At 46.1% G+C, this 21,214-nt stretch overlaps 1 protein-coding gene across 5 annotated transcripts in view; it reads left to right on the top strand.

Moving 5' to 3' along the window:
• Positions 1 to 21,214, top strand: part of LOC140188792 (forkhead-associated domain-containing protein 1-like) — a 149,224-nt gene that overhangs the window by 539 nt on the left and 127,471 nt on the right. For 2 of the 5 annotated variants that reach the window (XM_072245440.1, XM_072245437.1), the window contains exons 1-9: positions 3,129 to 3,716; positions 5,372 to 5,480; positions 6,822 to 6,932; positions 8,809 to 9,015; positions 13,369 to 13,642; positions 16,734 to 16,822; positions 18,232 to 18,459; positions 19,421 to 19,544; positions 20,948 to 21,078. In XM_072245440.1, the coding sequence (XP_072101541.1) occupies positions 3,673 to 3,716; positions 5,372 to 5,480; positions 6,822 to 6,932; positions 8,809 to 9,015; positions 13,369 to 13,642; positions 16,734 to 16,822; positions 18,232 to 18,459; positions 19,421 to 19,544; positions 20,948 to 21,078 (1,317 nt within the window). In that variant the 5' untranslated portion in view covers positions 3,129 to 3,672. Of the gene's footprint in view, positions 1 to 3,127; positions 3,717 to 5,371; positions 5,481 to 5,509; positions 5,564 to 6,821; positions 6,933 to 8,808; positions 9,016 to 13,368; positions 13,643 to 16,733; positions 16,823 to 18,231; positions 18,460 to 19,420; positions 19,545 to 20,947; positions 21,079 to 21,214 lie in introns of those variants that run through there. The other 3 variants (XM_072245436.1, XM_072245439.1, XM_072245438.1) reach the window with 3 other exon arrangements.

The raw sequence follows: 21,214 nt of genomic DNA, 5'->3' as shown, positions 1-21,214 counted from the left end.
CCACAATGTTGTGCCGACCCTCAAGCCCTGCCTCCCATATAACCCCCCACCTTAAATTTCTCCATATACCTGTCTAGTAGTTTCTTAAACTTCACTAGTGTATCTGCCTCCACCACTGACTCAGGCAGTGCATTCCACGCACCAACCACTCTCTGAGTAAAAAACCTTCGTCTAATATCCCCCTTGAACTTCCCACCCCTCACCTTAAAGCCATGTCCTCTTGTATTGAGTAGTGGTGCCCTGGGGAAGAGGTGCTGGCTATCCACTCTATCTATTCCTCTTATTATCTTGTACACCTCTATCATGTCTCCTCTCATCCTCCTCCTCTCCAAAGAGTAAAGGCCTAGCTCCCTTAATCTCTGATCATAATCCATACTCTCTAAACCAGGCAGCATCCTGGTAAATCTCCTTTGTACCCTTTCCAATGCTTCCACATCCTTCCTATAGTAAGGCAACCAGAACTGGACACAGTACTCCAAGTGTGGCCTAACCAGAGTTTTATAGAGCTGCATCATTATATCGTAACTCTTAAGCTCTATTCCTCGACTTATGAAAGCTAACACCCCATAAGCTTTCTTAACTACCCTATCTACTTGTGAGGCAACTTTCAAGGATCTGTGGACATGTACCCCCAGATCCCTCTGCTCCTCCGCACTACCAAGTATCCTGCCATTTACTTTGTACTCTGCCTTGGAGTTTGTCCTTCCAAAGTGTATCACCTCACACTTCTCCGGGTTGAACTCCATCTGCCACTTCCCAGCCCACTTCTGCATCCTATCAATGTCTCTCTGCAATCTTCAACAATCCTCTACACTATCTACAACACCACCAACCTTTGTGTTGTCTGCAAACTTACCAACCCACCCCTCTACCCCCACATCCAGGTCGTTAATAAAAATCACGAAAAGTAGAGGTCCCAGAACAGATTCTTGTGGGACACCACTAGTCACAATCCTCCAATCTGAATGTACTCCCTCCACCACGACCCTCTGCATGCTGCAGGCAAGCCAATTCTGAATCCACCTGGCCAAAGTTCCCTGGATCCCATGCCTCCTAACTTTCTGAATAAGCCTACTGTGTGGAACCTTGTCAAATGCCTTACTAAAATCCATATAGATCACATCCACTGCACTACCCTGATCTATATGCCTGGTCATCTCCACAAAGAACTCTATCAGGCTTGTTAGACACGATCTGCCCTCACAAAGCCATGCTGACTGTCCCTAATCAGACCATGATTCTCTAAATGCCCATAGATCCTATCTCTAAGAATCTTTTCCAACAGCTTTCCCATCACAGACGTAAGGCTCACTGGTCTATAATTACCCAGACTATCCCTACTACCTTTTTTGAACAAGGGGACAACATTCACCTCCCTCCAATCCTCCGGTACCATTCCCGTGGACAACGAGGACATAAAGATCCTAGCCAGAGGCTCGGCAATCTCTTCCCTCGCCTCATAGAGCAGCCTGGGGAATATTTCATCAGGCCCCAGGGACTTATCTGTCCTAATGTATTTTAACAACTCCAACACCTCCTCTCCCTTAATATCATCATGCTCCAGAACATCAACCTCACTCATATTGTCCTCACCGTCATCAAGTTCCCTCTCATTGGTGAATACCGAAGAGAAGTATTCATTGAGGACCTTGCTCACTTCCACAGCCTCCAGGCACACCTTCCCACCTTTATCTCTAATCGGTCCTACCTTCACTCCTGTCATCCTTTTGTTCTTCACATAATTGAGAATGCCTTGGGGTTTTCCTTTACCCTACTCGCCAAAGCCTTCTCATGCATCCTTCTTGCTCTTCTCAGCCCCTTCTTAAGCTCCTTTCTTGCTTCCCTATATTCCTCAATAGACCCATCTGATCCCTGCTTCCTAAACCTCATGTATGCTGCCTTCTTCCACCTGATTAGATTTTCCAACTCACTTGTCACCCATGGTTCCTTCACCCTACCATTCTTTATCTTCCTCACCGTGACAAATTTATCCCTAACATCCTGCAAGAAATCTCTAAACATCGACCACATGTCCATAGTACATTTCCCTTCGAAAACATCACCCCAATTCACACCTGCAAGTTGTAGCCTTATAGCCTCATAATTTGCCCTTCCCCTGTCCCCTCTGATTCTATCCTTTTCCATGATAATGCTAAAGGCTAGGGAGCGGTGGTCATTGTCCCCCAGATGCTCACCCACTGAGAGATCTGTGACCTGACCCGGTTCATTACCTAGTACTAGATCTAGTATGGCATTCCCTCTAGTCGGCCTGTCCACATACTGTGACAGGAATCCATCCTGGACACACTTAACAAACTCTGCCCCATCTAAACCCTTGGAACTAATCAGGTGCCAATCAATATTAGGGAAGTTAAAGTCACCCATAATACAACCCTGTTATTTTTGCACCTTTCCAAAACCTGCCTCCCAATCTGCTCCTCTGCTACCAGGGGGCCTATAGAATACCCCCAATAGAGTAACTGCACCCTTCCTGTTCCTGACTTCCACCCATACTGACTCAAAAGAGGATCCTGCTACATTACCCGCCCTTTCTGTAGCTGTAATAGTATCCCTGACCAGTAATGCTACCCCTCCTCCCCATTTCCCCCCCCCCCATACCTTTAAGGCACTGAAATCCAGGAATATTGAGAATCCATTCCTGCCCTGGTGCTAACCAAGTCTCTGTAATGGCCACTACATCATAATTCCATGTATGTATCCAAGCTCTCAGTTCATCACCTTTGTTCTTGATGCTTCTTGCATTGAGGTACACACACTTCAGCCCTTCTGCCTTACTACCTTTACACCGTTTATTCTGCTTCTCTTTCCTTAAAGCCTCTCTATATGTTAGATCTGGCTTTACTCCATGCACTTCTTTCACTGCTCTATCGCTCCAGGTCCCATCCCCCTTGCAAATTAGTTTAAACCCTCCCGAACCATGCTAGCAAACCTACCTGCAAAGATATTGCTCCCCCTTGGGTTCAGGTGCAACCCATCCAATCTGTACAGGTCCCACCTTCCCCAGCAGAGATCCCAATGATCCAAAAATCTAAAACTCTGCTCCCTGCACCAACTCCTCAGCCACGCATTCAACTGCCATCTCCTCCAATTCTTACCATCACTGTCACGTAGCATTGGCAGCAATCCTGAGAACGCCACCCTTGAGGTCCTGTTCTTCGACCTGGTGTTTGGGTTTCTTTGCTTGTTTATTGGCTACCGCTGTCACACAAATACTCATTCTCTGAAGGTGAATCTCACTTTATCAGAGCTCACCCATCTCTGCCCTCAGCTAAAGCCAATATCCAGCAGAGTTTGCAGCAAATAATTCTGCACCACAGCTCGTGTCAGGATCAACATTTCCCCTGGAAAAAGCTGAGGCCAGGAACTATTTGTACATTATATTGCCCATCACAAATCACACCAACAGCAGTGGACATTGAGGATGTTGGGGCGGAAATTTCTGAATGCTGATTAGTCAATCCCTTTGTGGGCTCATGACAGAAGAGATCGGTGTGAGTTCTGTTCACGTCACAGGACGGCTTCAAGTGGAGAAAGCCCTCTTCTCCAGTCAGCGCAGAACCAATGGAATAAGTCGTGGAATCAGCTGTTTCTTGAACTTCCCAGGACACAGATCTAGCAGGATGTGTTCTGCCCAGACGGTGTAATCCAAGCATGGCACTGGCTGCACAGAAGCCACTGAAACTTAGAGATGGACGGTACCTTGCTCTACATACATATGGTGCAGGAGCAAGCCTTTTGGCTCATGGTGTGCGTTGACCATGACGCCAATCCAAATTAATCTCATCTGCCTTCTCATGGTCCATTATCCTCCAGTCCCTCTCTGTTCAAGTGCCTCTGGAATGTTGCTATTGTATCTGCTTCCCTTGGCAATGTTTTTCAGCTATCTGAGTTACTTACACCCACCCTAAATACTCCTCACGAAACCAGACTCCACAAGTGTTTGGGAGAATTACTTGTCCATTTTCAAAAACAAGTTTTGTGACAGATACTCATTGGTGATTTTCTCCTTTGGTGTTGTAGAGTCATACAACATGGAATTGGGCCCATATTTCGTGTGTGTGTGTGTGTGTGTGTGTTCGTGTGTGGTGTTCTTGTTTTTTTTAAAAAAAACACTGGGGGACCTGATTGAAACGTATAAAATCCTAAAGGGAGTGGACAGGCTAGATGCAGGAAGATTGTTCCCGATGTTGGGGAGGTCCAGAACAAGGGGTCACAGTTTGAGGATAAAGGGGAAGCCTTTAAGGACCGAGATTAGGAAAAACTTCTTCACTCAGAGAGTGGTGAATCTGTGGAATTCTCTGCCACAGGAAGCAGTTGAGGCCAGTACATTGGCTATATTTAAGAGGGAGTTAGATATGGCCCTTGTGGCTACGGGGATCAGGGGGTATGGAGGGAAGGCTGGGGCGGGGTTCTGAGTTGGATGATTAGCCATGATCATAATAAATGGCGGTGCAGGCTCGAAGGGCCGAATGGCCTACTCCTGCACCTATTTTCTATGTTTCTATAAAGCCATGGCCTCTACTGTTTGACATTTCCACCCTGGTAAAAAGACTAATATAATTTTGTATACCGCTCCAGCGAAAACAATCCCATTTTGTCCATCCTCTCCTTATAACGAATGCTCTCTAATCCAGGCAATGCCCTGGTGAACGTCTTCCGCACCCTCTCCAAATCCTCCATCTCCTTCCTGTAGTCCCACGGAAAGAACTGCATGCAAAACTCTAAATGCTCCACCATTCGTTTTGGGGCTGATTCCACACTCTTCCCACCCCCCCCCAACCATCTTCTCCGTGTAGTCCTTAAATTCTCCCTACCGATCACGAATCTAGCAACCCCTGCCTTCCATACACACAATCACTCGGACTCCTCAGTCCCCTGTGGCGGAGAACTCAGTTCCGAAGGGTCCGAGACCGTGCCCTGGGACCCCAGACTCTCCTCGTCCACTCTATCCTCGCCTTTCAGCATCCATTCAGCCACCTCCTTTAAGAGCTGGGGGGAAAGTTGGTCATTTCTACCAATGTCCCGCAGACGGACTTTCGTCGTGTCCTCTCGCTAAACACTGCAAATTATAAAAAGAAATTGGTAAAACAAGAAAGGCTGAGAATTACTTTCAGGAAACATCCAGCAACACGGAATTTTTGTTTTCACACTTTCAAAGAACCCATTCAAAATCCAGCTGGGAGAATACTGGGCAGAAATCTCTGTACTAAACGCAGAGATGCCTAAACCCATTTGGGACGTTGAAGAGCCGCTTTCTCTTCTCTTCCCCTCTCGCCTAAATCCTCCCTTGATCTCCAACCCACCCGTCCCATTTCTCCGTCTCCTCCCATCACCTCTCCTGTCACTCCAGCCTGGAGGCGGAACTGGTGTTTCCATGGAGCCGGCTGTACACGGCCTCGACACACGGCACAACGGAGCGGCAGGGACGAGCCCCGGGCGGCGGGACGGCAGAACGCTGGGTGAGTCCCGGCACGAAGCTCGGCCACTCTCCGAGAGCGTCAGGAATCGGCTCCGGGACGCTTTCATTCCTCTCAGTGAAAATGTCCGCAGTTACCTGTAAAGTATGCTCAGCTGGGTTGGGGCCGTCACTGGGGAGATAGGAGCGGGGTTAGGTTAGGGGATGGCTGAGTTGTCGGTGGGCTTGGGGTCGTCAGAAGGGAACGGGATGTGGCATTTTTGGGGAACGATTATGTAGATAGAGGGTGAGTTTTGATCAGGTCGAGGGAATGGCGTTGGCGTTGGGACAGTTTGAAGGTTTGGAAGTGCTGGTGGGGAAGGTAGTGCGGATGGATGGGGTGGCTGGGTTAAGATGCTCGTGAGTGACGGGGTGTGGGTGGGTTGGGAAGATGGTGGGGGGAATTGAGATGTGGCTGGGTATGGGCATCAGTTGAAAGGGAGGGGTGCAGTTGGGTTGGGGCAGTTGTATTGGGATGGTTGAGTTGGAGTGCTCAGGAAGGCAATATGATTGAGTTGGGAAGATAGTGGGGGGTGTGAATTGAAATGTGGCTGGGTAGGGGCATCAGAGGGGGACAGGTGAAAGGGAGGGGTGCAGTTGGGTTGGGGCAGTGGTATTAGGATGGTTGAGTTGGAGTGCTCAGGAAGGGGATGTGATTGAGTTGGAAAGATAGTGGGGGAGGGGTGAATTGAGATGTGGCTGGGGAGGGGCATCAGTGGGAGACAGGTGAACCAGTGAGATGAGGAGCAATCTGCTCCCACCCTGCAATCCCACACAGCAGCAGGTTCCGAGGACATTGGGCTACCTGATCTTCACCAATGGAACAGCAGGGATCCCCTGCTTGGCCTTGGTTCCTCTGGGCTGACAAAGAGGGCTGAGAGTTGATGTACCATAACTCACCCAACTGCACCAGCCCAACCACCGATCCAATTCTCTTGTGACCACAGTGAGGACAGGTTTGGCCTCAACTGTGACACCTTCCATTGTTGGGCTTCCCACTCAGACTGGAATAAGGAATGAAATGCCAGTGAGTGACATTGCTTTGGGGAGGGAGAAATGCGCTTTGAAAATGAGCGTTGTTATTACTTTAATTGCTTTACAAAATCAGCTACTATAAACTGTGTGGACTATTTTATCCGCAGCCCTTTTGGTCTTCTGAGGGCACGTCTATTCCTTTATCTAAAGGTTCCAAGGGATCTCCTAATTAGCCCACAGTTCACTTGGAACCATCTAGGGGTACAAATGGACTGTGTCACTTCTGCATCTACCACAAAACCATATGCAGCTGCCAGCTTTGCTCAAGCTAGTCTCACTATTGTCAGATTTTTATACGATTTGTTCACAGATGTCAGGAAACGAAATGAAAGGTTTTCTAAAAGGGTCCAGTGAGATCCATCCACTGAAAGCTAAGACAACGTACATCGGTCGACTCGAGGATTCTGACGTGTGCTTGAAGGTGAGGGCTCTTTGACATTAATAAGCCATGCAGTTCAGTGGGCTGACCCACCAGGCTGAAGGGACCTTCAGTATTTGCCTCCACTTTCAAAGTCCAGACAATACAGAGCTTCCTTGATTAAACTGACCACATATGCTTATCTGGTACTCCAGTAGTGTGCCATTGTAGAACAAACACAAATTCATAATGGCATGTGAAAGAGATGGGACTTTTACAGAGTTGGTTGGAATTCCTTCCTCAACCTACATATTGAGTACAGTTCTCTTGCCCAGTATAGGAAGGATGAGGAGACTTTGGAAAAAGGACAGAGGAGGTTTACTGCCTGGATTAGAGGATATTAGATTAGATTATGAGGACATGCAGTCCTCTTTTATTGTCTTTTAATAATGCATGCATTAATAAATGATACAATGTTTCTCCAGAATGATATTACAGAAACACATGACAACCTGACTGAAAAACTGACAAAAACCACATAATTATAACATATAGTTACAACAGTGCAAAGCAATACCGTAATTTGATAGAGAACAGACCATGGGCATGGTAAAAAATCTCAAAGTCTCTTGAAAGTCCCATCTCACGCAGACGGTGAACCTCCAGCACCACAAACTTGCCGATGCAGCATCCTGGAAGCATCTGACCACAGTCCAACTCCGAGTCCGTCCGAAAATTCCGAGCCTCCGACCAGCTCTCCGACACCGAGCACCGAGCACCATCTCTGCCGAACGCTTTGACCCCGACCCCGGCAACAGGCAAAGCTGAGGATTTGGGGCCTTCCCCTCCGGAGATTCTCGATCACACAGTAGCAGCAGCAGTGAAGCGGGCATTTCAGAAGTTTCTGCAGGTGTTCCTCCGTGCTTCTCACAGCTGTCTCCATCAAATCAGGATTGTGCACGGCCCCTAGTCACACACACGATATCATTCGGAACGGCAGCGTGCGCTGCGTCGTGATTCCATCTTCTCCTCCCTCCTCAATGTATAAGCTATAAGGAGAAATTGGACAATCTTGGGTTGCCTTCTGTAGAGTGTCGGAGGCTGAGGGGAGACATGATAAAAACTTATAAAATTAAGACAGGCATAGCTAGGGTAGACAACACACACAAAATGCTGGAGGAACTCAGAAAGCCAGGCAACATCTATAGAAATGAATATATAGTCAACGCTTCAGTCCGAGCCTCTTCTACAGGTCTTGGCCCGAAATGTCAACTGTTTACACTTTCTGTAAGTGCTGAGTTCCTCCACCATTTTGTGTGTGTTGCTTTGGATTTCCAGCATCTGCAGACCTTCTCATGTTTATGATAGGGTAGTCGGTCAGAATATTTTTTTCTCCCTGGATACAAATGTCAAACACCAGAGGGTATCCAGTTAAAGTGAGAGGGGCAAGTCTTCTGCACAGAGTGGTATGTGGCTGGTGCGGGCTTCCAGGGGTAGTGGTGGAAGCAAATATGATTGTAGGACTTAAGCTTTTAGATAGACGTACAAGAATGCAGGGAGTGACGGATATGGATCACTTGCAGGTAGAAGAGATTTAGTTTAATTTGGCATCATGTTCAGTACTGACATTGTGGGCTGAAGGGCCTTTTCTTGTGCTCTATGTCCTGCGTTCACCCCACCAAAAGCAAATTAACTGACCCTTTTCTTCATTAGTTTTAATGGGTGTTGTTATATACAGAGTGAGTTCCCATTTTCCAAGAAAACATCGTGTAGACAATAGCTTATCAGAAGTTAATTAGTACCATATACCAACAACGTTGTGCCTTCCTGTCTGCATGACTAAGCAGCCGTTAATTGCATGTGAACCATTTTTCAATATTTTGACAAGAGAGAAACTATGCAAATGTTCTTAAATGTTACCACTAATTCTTTTTTCCAGAACGGAGGAATCGAAGATCGCCACGCTCTGATTGAGCTAAGTGATACCGAGAACTGGTTTGTCCTTCAGGACCTGAACTCCGTAAATGGGACTTTTGTTAATGACTGTCGTATCCAGAATGCAGCGGTTCGGTTGGCACCAGGGGATGTGCTGCGCTTTGGGATTGGTGGGGACACTTACGAGATGGTGGTGGAGACTGTACCTTCGGTGAGTGAAATGCCCAGCGTGTGTCCGTGAAGTGGCAGCGTAAGCATTCTCTCGGTGAGAAGGGATAATGTAATTATCGCGAGGTAATGTTGCAGCTATATAGGACCCTGGTCAGACCCCACTTGGAGTACTGTGCTCAGTTCTGGTCGCCTCACTACAGGAAGGATGTGGAAACCATAGAAAGGGTGCAGAGGAGATTTACAAGGATGTCGCCTGGATTGAGGAGCATGCCTTATGAAAATAGGTTGAGTGAACTCGGCCTTTTCTCCTTGGAGTGACGGGGGATGAGAGGTGACCTGATAGAGGTGTATAAGATGATGAAAGGCATTAATCATGTGGATAGTCAGAGGCTTTTTCCCAGAGCTGAAATGGCTAACACGAGAGGGCACAGGTTTAAGGTGCTTGGAAGTAGGTACAGGGGAGATATTAGGAGTAAGTTTTTACACAGAGAATGGTGAGTGCGTGGAATGGGCTGCTGGTGACGGTGGTGGAAGCGGATACGATAGGGTCTTTAAAGAGATTCCTGGATAGGTACATGGAGCTTAGAAAAATAGAGGGCTATGGGTAACCCTAGGTAATTTCTAAGGTAAGGACATGTTCTGCACAGCTTTGTGGGCCGAACGGCCTGTATTGTACTGTAGGTTTTCTATGTTTCTATGTTTGTATGTAATGCCAGTCATGGCTCAGCAGACAGCATTTTCACCTCCTGGGCTGAAGGTTGAGAGTACAAACACTTCAGTAATCCTGGAAACAACAGGTTGGTCACCCTGACATGGGAAAGATGTTCTTAAACTAGAAACAGTACAGAAAAGATTTACAGGTTGTTGCCTGGATGTAGGGTCCTGAGTTACAAGGTGAGATTGCATAGACTAGAAATTTATTCTCTGGAATGTAGGAGATTGAGGGGTGACTTCATAGAGTTATATAATATTACGAGAGTTACAGACAGAGGGAAAGTGCATAGTGATCTTCCCAGGAAGGAGGTACTAAAAACAAAATGGCATTGGTTTAAAATTAGAGGTGGAGACTTAAAGGATATGAGGGGAAGCCTCTTTATACAAAGATAATTTAGAATGAACTGCCAGAAATAGTGGTTGAGGCAGGCACACTGACAATGTTTAAAAGCCCTCTGGATAAGTACATGGGTAGAAGAGGTCTCAGGGCTATGGACCAAATGCAGGCAAGATGGAACTTGCTTGCAGGACAACACTGTCAGTATTGTCCCAATTTCTTGATTCTGCAACATTAAAGGGGAAAATCCAGGGGTTAATGCGTAGCCTTTATCAAACTGTTTCAATTTTGAAAATGATCAGTAATTCTCCCAGACAGTTGTGGAGTCTGGTTCATTAGGAGTTACTTAAGGTAGATGTAGATAATTCAGGGCTACAAGGAACTGGAAGAAAAGAGGAGCTGAGTCCTGGGACAGATTGTCCGTGATCATGTTGCATGGCAAGGTAGACTTTCAGGACCAGGTGGTCCACTCATGCTCCTTTCCTTTGACAGTCAGGTAAGAGACCATATGGTCATTGCTCCCACTGACCGGGGTGAGATACACTTGTGGAATTGATCATTGGAGGCTGTCCATTCATGCAGCCAGTGGGTCTACGATGTAATAACAGGCAAAGCTTCTTCTTTGGTCCAACTTAGCTTATCATGGAACCATAAAGGTTATAGCCATGCAAGCCACTGTGTCTATGGAGACTATTTATTCAATTAAATCTGATTACACTGTCCTGACACACCCATTTGGAACATAGAACTTTATAGCACAGGAACACAGGCCTTTCGGCACACAATTTTGTGCCGAACCACCTAAAAAGTAAATTTTTAAAAACCCAAAAACTAATCCCTCCTACCTACTCAATGTCCATATCCCTCCATCTTCCTCATTTTCATGTGTCTATTTAAGTGGCTGTTAAAGACCTCTAATGTATTTGCCTCTACCACCACACCAGGCATTCCGGGCATCCATCACTCTCTGAGTAAAAAACTTACCCCTCACATCCCCTTTGATCCTATCCCCTCTCGCCTTCAATGCATGCCCTCTGGTGTTAGACATTTCTACCCTGGGAAGAAAGGTGCTCCTTGTCTATCTATGCCTCTCATAATCTTATAAACCTCTGTCTGATCTCTGCCTGAGCCTCTGCGGCTCCAGAGAAAACAGCCCAAGTTTGTCCAGCCTCTCTCTCATGATAGCACCTGCATTCTAAACCAGGGAGCATCCTGGTGAACCTCTCCTGCACTCTCTCCAAAGCCTCAACATCCTTCCTAGAGTGGGGTGACCAGAACTGTATGCAATTCTCCAGATGTGGCCTCGCCAGAGTTCTATAAAGTTGCAACATAACCTCTTGCCTTTGAATTCATTGCCTTGACTTATAAAAGCAAGCATTCCATAGCCTTCTTAACCACCCTGTTGACCTGTGTCTAACCACTTTCAAGTTGCTATGAACTTGGATCCCAAGATCTCTCTGCTCGGCAACACTGTTAAGGATCTTGCCCTGAATAGTGTACTGTCTCCTTGCATTTATCCTACCAAGGTGCAATACCTCACATTTATCTGGGTTAAACTCCATCTGCCATTTTTCTGCCCATATCTCCTCCGCTTGACTCTACCTTCCTTTTATTTGCTGCTGAGTTTAGGCCTCTGACACCAACACTTACTGCACTGAAAAAGACTGGCCTTATCTAAAGCTGCTCCTTTCTATCCCCCTCCCCCCTCTCCCCCCTCTCCCCCCTCTCCCCCTCTCTCTCCCCCTTCCCCCTCTCCCCCTCTCCACTTGCCCCTCCCCCTTCTCTCCCCTTTCCCTCTCCCAGCCCCTCTCTCCCACTCCCCCTCTCTCCCTCTCCCTCCCAACCTTCAGTAGGGCTCTGACACCGTCACTTACTGCTCCTGATCCTTTTCTTTCTGTAGAAGAATAACTTTTGTTTCAGACTACTCCATCCTCTGCGCAAAGCAATTCCTTCCAATCTTTGTCCTCCCTCTCTTAGTTACAATATTAATTGCCCCTTATCCTCATCCATAGCCAGAGAAAAATCTTTCTTTATTCATATTCTCTTATCTATTAGCAATTATACAAAAGATTATTTACATCGTCTGTCAGTCACCATTATGCAGGGATAGTCCCAGTATATCGTTTCTCTTCTTAACTGTGATTTCCTGTCCCTATCTTTGTGTTAACAACATATAATGCTGTAACTGTGGCCAAAGTGTACAGCATTATTATTGCTTTTCCCTGATACTCAATGAGCAAAATTGACAATTTCAAAATCCCATTGGCTTTTGAAGCAACTTGATCCTGCCTTTTCAGGGACTTATGATTGAACCTGAATGTCTTTGTTCCCCCTATTCTTCAATAATCCTGTAACATCTTCTCTGAGACTCCTGAAATTTAGTCAGCTCCTGTACAAGGGTCAGAGAACCATGACTACCTTCTGCCCTGCCTTCGGTATATTACTATGTTTTGTGTAATAGCGTAATAACACATTGCAGGCAGGGCAGAAGATAATGGCTTAATTTGTTCTCCAGCTATGTCCCAACAAGGGCACCGTTATCAGAATCGAGTTTACTACCGCTGACGTATGTTGTGAAATTTGTTTTCTGGCTGTGACGTGGAGGCAGATTTGAGGGTCCAGTGAGTGAAACAGAAGAAGCAGATTGCGAATGGGCACATTAACTATTTATTTATAAGTGAACAGTGAGACACTAAACCGGGCCTCTAGCTGAAGAAGTGCGCATCTAAACTCCACAAAACTATAATACTGAACATTCAGTCACCCTTTAATTTATTAAATCTCCCCAAGTTATAGAACTGAAGGACTATGCATGCTGCAGTCGAGTACTAGGTAAGCAAACGCAGGGGTTGGTTGTCAATATGCTCTTTCCCAGTGATCCTTCAGTGCTGGTCGCAACTTCAGCCTGAAACAGGCCCTGGAGGCAGTGGAAAGAGACCAAATCTCTCCTGTACCCCCAAGGCGCCCCTGGAAGCGTTGCCGTGGCGTGCAAGACAACCAATGGGAGGAGCTGCATCCTTTGAACAGGCCAATCAATGACCGACATGGCGGAAGCGGCTTTCGACCGGCTACTAAGCCAACCGCCCGCGTGACAGTGGCCCAGTATGGTGCAAGACATACAAAATTACCTCACGTTACAATAAGAAATAAAAATTACCAACTTACATCCTACTCTTTTGCTTTCAGTGCTCAGTATTTGAAAATATTGTGAATTGCTGTTTGATGTTGCTTGGACGTGTTGAGACAAGGCAGGAAAACAAACTGATAAAGGTGCCGGTGTTCCGCGTTGATCTGACCAAATGTTTACAATTCCAGTCATTTTGCTTCCATTTCTCCACTCAGGTGCTGTGTCCGCCTGTGAGTCAACGTTCAGCATGGCCTGGTCACCTCCAGCTCATCGAGGATGCCAGGTCTTACTCTACCCCTGCCACCACTTCCCAGCTCCCAACGCTCTCCACCCTGAGTTCTGCAAGTGCCCCTGGTGGGTTGGTCCAAGGAGGGAGTTCAGCTGTTCCCCGCCCGCCCCTGAGAAAGCGGGCGGCGAGTGCGGGCACCAGGCGGGTGGCTACCACCTACTGCACTGACAGCAGCGGCAACGCCCCTGCCGTCACGCGAGGTACTGCTAACGGAAAACAAACATGCGGGCTCGTGCAATCACATCGTGTCGACAGCCCTAAGCTCGGGGCTCGGTGCTGGTCACACTTTTCAAACGAGCTAGGTCATGGGCTACAACTAGTCCCGAGGGCTCGGGAGAGAGCAGGTGTTACACTTGCCGCAGGGTGAGCCTTGCAGGGACAGAGTTTGGCCGTGGTAACACCTCATCTCTGGTCTGTTCCAGAAATATTACTGTAATCGCTCAAATTATCGAAAAGGGCTGTCAAGCTTCTGTTGAGATGAGGACTGTGCAAATGGTCCATCTGCTCACATAATTAGCACAAACTGAGCATTCATGGGATGATACCAAAAATTGTCCAGATTTGCAAACTTTTTTTTTTCAAGCAGTTATAAGGGGGTTTTCATGATCTAGGCTATTTCTCAATGAGGTGGATTCTACAGGATCTCTTCCTCAGTTTGTAGTGGAAGTGCTTTCAGTTGACAGGGACATCAGCTGTGGTTCCAGTCAAGATGGTGCCGAGTTCTGATGTCCACCAAAGACAATTGCACAGACAGCTCTTTTTCTAGGTTTATAGTTATGGTTTTTGGAGGCAGCACGGGGGGGGGGGGGGGGTGCGGGTTAGGGGACAGGTATGGGTTTAGGGACAGAGATGAGGGGAGATAGAGGTAAAGGGCAGTAAATGAAGGGTCAGGTGCACCACACACATCTCTCTGAATACTTCAATGTTCACGTGATAAATAAATGTTTGTCTCCGTCAGCTAATTGCGAGCAGAAATAAAACAGATGTAAAAATAGCCCCGTAGTTGAGCAGGAGGTGCTCTGTCCACAAGAACACAGTCCTCTGTCCTTCAAGCAGCCACTGTACCCCACCACAGTTGGTTCGGTCACCCACTCACCTCACATTTGTGGATTCTCTCTGTGGCAGAACAACGGTTGGATTTGTCTTTACTGTAACGCTGTGCTTCATTAAAAGAAATAGGCAGAACAACTTAAGAGGATTCATAAAAGTCATTTAAAAAGTATTATTAATTGTAAATACAGTGCCTATAAAAAGTATTCCCCCCCACCCCCGGGAGCTTTCATGTTTTATTGTTTTACAACATTGAATCACAATGGATTTAGTTTGGCTTTTTTGACACTGATCAACAGAAAAAGACCTTTTCATGTCAAAGTGAAAACAGATCTCTGCAAAGTGATCGAAATTAATTACAAATATAAAACACAAAATAATTGACTGGGTTTAGTATTTTCACCTCCCCCCTTTAATTTGACACACAAAATCATCACTGGTGCTGCCAATTGGTTTTGGAAGTCACATAATTAGTTAAATTGAGATCTGTTTTTGGAGACCTGTGTGCAGCCAAGGTGCTTCAGTTAATTGTAGTAAAAATACACCTGTATCTAGAAGGTTCAACTGCTAGTGAGTTAGTATCCCGGCAAAAACGACACCATGAAGACAAAAGAACACTCCAAGCAGCTCCACGAAAAGGTTATTAAAAAGCACCAGTTGGGACATGGATACAAGAAAATTTCCAAGTCACTGAGTATCCCTTGGAATACAGTTAAGTCAATCATCAAGAAATGTAAAGAATATGGCACAACTGTAAATCTGCCTAGAGCAGGCTGCCCTCAAAATCTGAGTGACCGTGCAAGAAGGGGACTAGTGAGCGAGGCCACCAAGAGACTTACGACAACTCTGGAGGAGCTACAAGCTTCAGTGACTGACATGGGAGAGACAGTGCATACAACAACTGTTCCCTGGGTGCTTCACCAGTCACAGTTTTATGGGAGAGTGGCAAAGAGAGAGCCATTGTTGAAAAAAAAACTCAAATGAAATCTTGACTAGAGTTTGCCAGAAGAGTCCAGATCTCAATCCAATTGAGAATTTGTGGCTGGACTTAAGGGCTGGTCACTCATAATCCCCACGCAAACTGATAGAGCTTGAGCAGCTTTGAAAAGAAGAATGGGGAAAAATTGCAGTGTCCAGATGAGGAAAGCTGATAGCGACGTAACCACACAGACTCAAGGTTATAATTGCTGCCAAAGATACATCTACTAAATACTGACTTGAAGGGGCGAATAATTATGCAAACAATTATTTTGTGTTTTATATTTGTAATTAATTGAGATCACTTTGTGGAGATCAGTTTTCACTTTGTTCATTTTCTGTTGATCGGTGTCAAAAAAGCCAAATTAAATCCACTGTGATTCAATGTTATACAGCAATAAAACATGAAAACTTCCAAGGGGAGTGAGTTGAATACTTTTTATAGGCACTGTATATAAGAATTTTTCAGCTTATCTCTCAGATTTATTGGTATTAGATCAAAAATGGGCTGCAGGGCCTGTTTCTATGCTGTACTTTTCTTTGACTCAATAACTACACAACCATGGTGATTGTTGTTCGGTATTACCCAAGACTTCACATATATTTAGGTACAACACTATGAATATAGTCACAGCATTTCGTATAGTAGCATTTCCCTATTTATCCACAAGCTTTAATGAGGTGAATGAAAGCGTCTTCACTAATATTGATTGAGGGAGGAGCAGTTTAAGATGGACCCCATTCTTTAGGACTCAGAAGCTCAGGGCTGTAATGTAACATCCCATCCTCTGAGCGGCAGCATTGAGCAGTTGTACCAGTGTGGTTATAGGTTGTATGTGATGGACTGAGGGCTTGAATCATTGAATCACAGATATATGATAACTGTATTGCATTGTCCTCATTGAATGGAATTGTTCATGTCTCTTTCTCTCTACCTTTCTTGAACACTGTCAGTTATACTCTGCTGCACCTGGACCCCTCCTCCTCTCCTTCCTCTCCTTCTACAATTGATGCCCATTTGTCAAGCACTTTGCTCCTCCGATTGGAAGCTTTTCCCTTCCAACTGGCAACTTTCATAAATCTTTTCCAAACCTTCCAATGTGACCCGGAGCTCAGTCTTTGCTGCAGTCTTTCCATTCTCCCTTTTCTCAAGCTCAGCACCGTGCCTATCCTTTTCTGACGTCCCATGAGGTGTTGTGGAAGTAATTTGTGCAAGTCTTGTAAATGGTGTTGACAATGATGCGTTCACCCCCTTTCTTCCAGGGGCCTGGACTAATACTCCAGGTCGGTCTGTGGAGAACAGGCCTCCTATCTCTACCTTTCAGAGCCTGGAACTTCTCCTACACGAGAAGGTGAGATTTGTCTACCTTTCCTATAGCATTAACTCTGTGCCTGCTCCCAAGATGTAGCCTGATCTGCTGAGTACTACCAGCACTTTTGATGTCAGGCACAGGCCAAATCGAGGCAGCAGGGTCCAGGCCTCAGAGTGTATTGAAGTGACTGAACCCGATGTCTGGATGATGATTTAGGTGGCAGGCCAGATTGAAAAGGTCAGGGTGTTAGGGCCTGAGTCGAGGGATGGGCCGGTTCAGCTCTCTACTCTGTGACGTATACTCAGCTCGTTGCTGAACTATGGGTCTCAGATTCCCTTTGAGGACTTCAGTTCAGAAGCTATTTGCTTGTGGTTATTGTTTGCATGGTTAGTTTTTTTTTACCCTTTTTTCTGCAAATTGTGTGCTTGACTGTCTTTTTTTTAATGGCTTCTTTCGGGTTTCTTTGTATCGGGGCTGCCTATTCAGAGACGAATCTCAAGGTTGTTTCATGTGCACATACTTTGACGATAAATGCACTTTAAACTTTGAACTTTTATTTTAGGTTACAAATTAGAACATAACCGGGAATTTCAGCCAACCATGTCTGTGCCAACCACAAATCCAATCAAATCTAATACTATGTACCTGCACGCAATTCACCCTTTAATTTGACCTGACAAAATCCAATATATTGAAGCAGCACACATCAAAGTTACTGGTGAACGCAGCAGGCCAGGCAGCATCTCTAGGAAGAGGTACAGTCGACATTTTGGGCCAAGACCCTTCGTCAGGACTAACTGAAGGAAGAGTGAGTAAGGGATTTGAAAGTGGGAGGGGGAGGGGGAGATCCAAAATGATAGGAGAAGACAGGAGGGGGAGGGATGGAGCCAAGAGCTGGACAGGTGATAGGCAAAAGGGGATATGAGAGGATCATGGGACAGGAGGTCCGGGAAGAAAGAAAAGGGGGGGGAACCCAAAGGATGGGCAAGGGGTATATTCAGAGGGACAGAGGGAGAAAAAGGAGAGTGAGAGAAAGAATGTGTGCATAAAAATAAGTAACAGATGGGGTACGAGGGGGAGGTGGGGCCTAGCGGAAGTTAGAGAAGTCGATGTTCATGCCATCAGGTTGGAGGCTACCCAGACGGAATATCAGGTGTTGTTCCTCCAACCTGAGTGTGGCTTCATCTTTACAGTAGAGGAGGCCGTAGATAGACATATCAGAATGAGAATGGGACGTGGAATTAAAATGCGTGGCTACTGGGAGATCCTGCTTTCTCTGGCGGACAGAAATGCCTGAAACGTTGACTGTACCTCTTCCTAGAGATGCTGCCTGGCCTGTTGCGTTCACCAGCAACTTTGATGTGTGTTGCTTGAATTTCCAGCATCTGCAGATTTCCTCGTGTTTGCGTCCAATATATTGGTAATTTTTTCTTATGCATATCACGCAGGAGCAACAAATCCTGGGAATGCAAGGTGAGATCAGCCGGCTGGCTGTTTTTGAAAGCAAGTCCAAGCACAAGGATGGCATCATTGTCACGTTACGTGATGAGGTTGCTGCCTTGAGGCACCAATTGACGGAAGCGAATAATGATGAGTCAGAGATCACACAGCGTATAGTCACACTAGGCTGTGAGATTAAAGCCAAGAAGGAGGAGATTGAGATGCTGAAAGATCAGGTATGTCGTTTATGTTGTAAAACTGATTGTGAATTCATGAGATTTGAGTTTGTTGCAGTCCTGTCAAATTTGTGTTTTGATGATTCTGGGCAGCAGGGGGCAGTGTTACCCAGGGTCTTGCCTTGATACTGTATTCAATTCTTCGAGCAGCGGATTTTGGATGCACCAATATGCCGATGTTTTTCCTTATAATTTTAGTGATTGAGATAAAGTGGAATAGGCCATTCTGGCCCTTTGAGCTCTGCCACCCAGCTATCCCCTGATTTAATCCTAGCCTAATCACAGGGCAATTTACAATGACCAATTAACCTACCACTGGTACGCCTTTGTACTGTGGGAGGAAACCGGAGCACCCGGAGGAAACCCATGCGGTCACGAGGAGAACGTACAAACTCCTTACAGGCAGCAGCGGGAATTTAATGATCAGAATAAGCATATAGAAAAGGTTTAGAGCAGGTCACAAAATTAAATCCTCATTTTTCATTTGTAGAATCTCCTTGTATTTTGTTACATTATCTTCATTGGCAGTTAGTATGTTAATAATTCACATTTGCAGCCTCCTGAATGGAGTTAGAGAGTTGTATATTCATTCTTACTTTCCCTCTCCCCTCCCCCTCACCCCACCCCATTCCCCCTACCCCTCTCCTCGCCCTCACCCCCTCACCATCACCCCTCCCCCTCCCCTCCACATGGATACATGCACAAACTGAAAATAGAGCAGTTGGGTGTCTGAAGTGAACACTGGATGAACAGCTATCCTGACTGGATTTATTGGTCTCTGGTCTACTTATTATGAGGTTATTTTCATGAGCTGATATCCATCCTGAGCCCAGTAATCACATCTGCTACTTCCTCGGCTGCGCGGATGTCTGTGTGCTGATTCCAAACTGCATAGCGTGAAGGTGTGTGTTGAACTTGGAAGACAGATGGTGACCATCCCTCTTTGTCACTCTTGTTAAAGATTACCAAGCTTCAGAAGGGCTCCAGTGAGGTAATGCGGCATTCTCTGACGGAAAGGGACCTGGAGATTGCTAAGCTCAAGAAGGAAGCCGAACAGCTAAAGAAAGACAACAACATTATCACAGGTAGGAGAGCGCGTTGTCCACCTGTAGGTAAATGCATCACCCAAATACAAGCGGGAAAAATACTGGCGACACCAGAGATTTTGCAGATGCTGGAAATACATAGCAACACACACAAAATGGTGGAGGAACTCAGCAGGTCAGGCAGGTCAGGGAAATGAACGGTTGACATTTCTGGCTGAGACCCTTCATCAGGACTGGTGAAGATGAGTGACAAGTGGGGAATACACCTTGTCGGCAATGGGCAGGGAATACAACAAGTGATTGACAGGCTGGATAACACGGTCCCACAAACAGCAATTGATAATGCATGGTAATCGTACAGATTCCTGGATATTATACAGCTGATCTTCTGAAATAGTGCTATGGATTTTTCTCCATCTCTGCCTGAGAAAGCCCTGATTTAACACCTAATCTAATCTAAATGACCCGGCTGGTGGCGTAGTGGCATCAGTGTCGGACTTCAGGGCGAAAGGTCCCGAGTTCGAATCCAGCCAGCTCCCAGCACGCTTTCCATCCGTGCTGGGTTACGAGCTGGTGATCTCTTTGGAAACTCACCTGGCAGAAGGCAATGGCAAACCACTGCTGTAACTTGCCTCGTACGCGGTTCCCCACTACGTCAGAGAGGCGCGGAGGGAAATCGTCCGCTAACGGGAGAAACTCCAGATGCGACATACCTTTCCTTCCCTAATCTAAACAAAGGCTTCATTGCCTTTGCCTTTGTTTAGACAGCTGAATGCACGGAGAATGGAGGAATATGGATCACACACAGGAGAGTGGGATTAGTTTGGCATCATGGGGGTTGACGCAGACATCATGGGCCATAGGACCATTTCTATGTTTCTATGAATCTCTGTCATGCACAGCGTCACGTGAAACATCAGCTTATCTCCTTCAGGGCATTCAGAGAGCCACATCTTGTACTTTCATTGTTAGCGTTAATGCATTTCATTGCTGTTGAGACCCCACTGCTGTTTATTCCCCGGAATAAAAATTGCAACCGGCCTCTATTGGTATCATCGTGACCTGATTTTTTAAAAAAAAACACCCTGCTTGCTTTGGACTTGAACTCTTATCACCAGTTGAATGAGCAGTTAGAAAACAGGGTAATATTAATTGCTAACAAGAGAAAATTTGTAGATGCTGGAAATTCACGCACCCACACAAAATGCTGGAGGAACTCAGCAGGCTAGGCAGCATCTATGGAAAAGAGTACAGCTGACATTGCCTAGATTCCAGTGGGAGGAATAGTTAGCTTTGCTGTCCTTCAGAGGACTTGAAGGTAGTGGACCGAGTCAGTAATAAGCAGGTACAATCATCAGACCAGTGACAATCAATCTGTATCGGAGGGGGTGGGAAAACCTTGCCTTAAATTAATCTGATGAATTTGGTCTTAATCTGGACAGGACTGGTGACCAGCTTGCAACGCGAGGTCACAGCGAAGGAACACCAACTGCTGCAGGTAAACGTGGAGGTAGAGGGACTGAGGAAAATAATCCAAGAGAAGAGCAATCAACTGGCAGACATGTCGGCCAAGGTAAAGGGGGAGAGCGTCACCAACATTACAACCCATATGAGATCAAGGTAAAAGACAACTAGAATTGGCATCGGAGTCACTGGGGTTGCATGGTCCAATTACACTCCTACATAGTGCAAATCAGGGACACTGGGGA

This window comes from Mobula birostris, chromosome 27, assembly GCF_030028105.1.
Source record: "Mobula birostris isolate sMobBir1 chromosome 27, sMobBir1.hap1, whole genome shotgun sequence".
NCBI lineage: Eukaryota > Metazoa > Chordata > Chondrichthyes > Myliobatiformes > Myliobatidae > Mobula > Mobula birostris.
The sequence above is the reverse complement of the archived record's forward strand: the minus strand, read 5'-3'. Positions and strand labels throughout refer to the sequence as shown.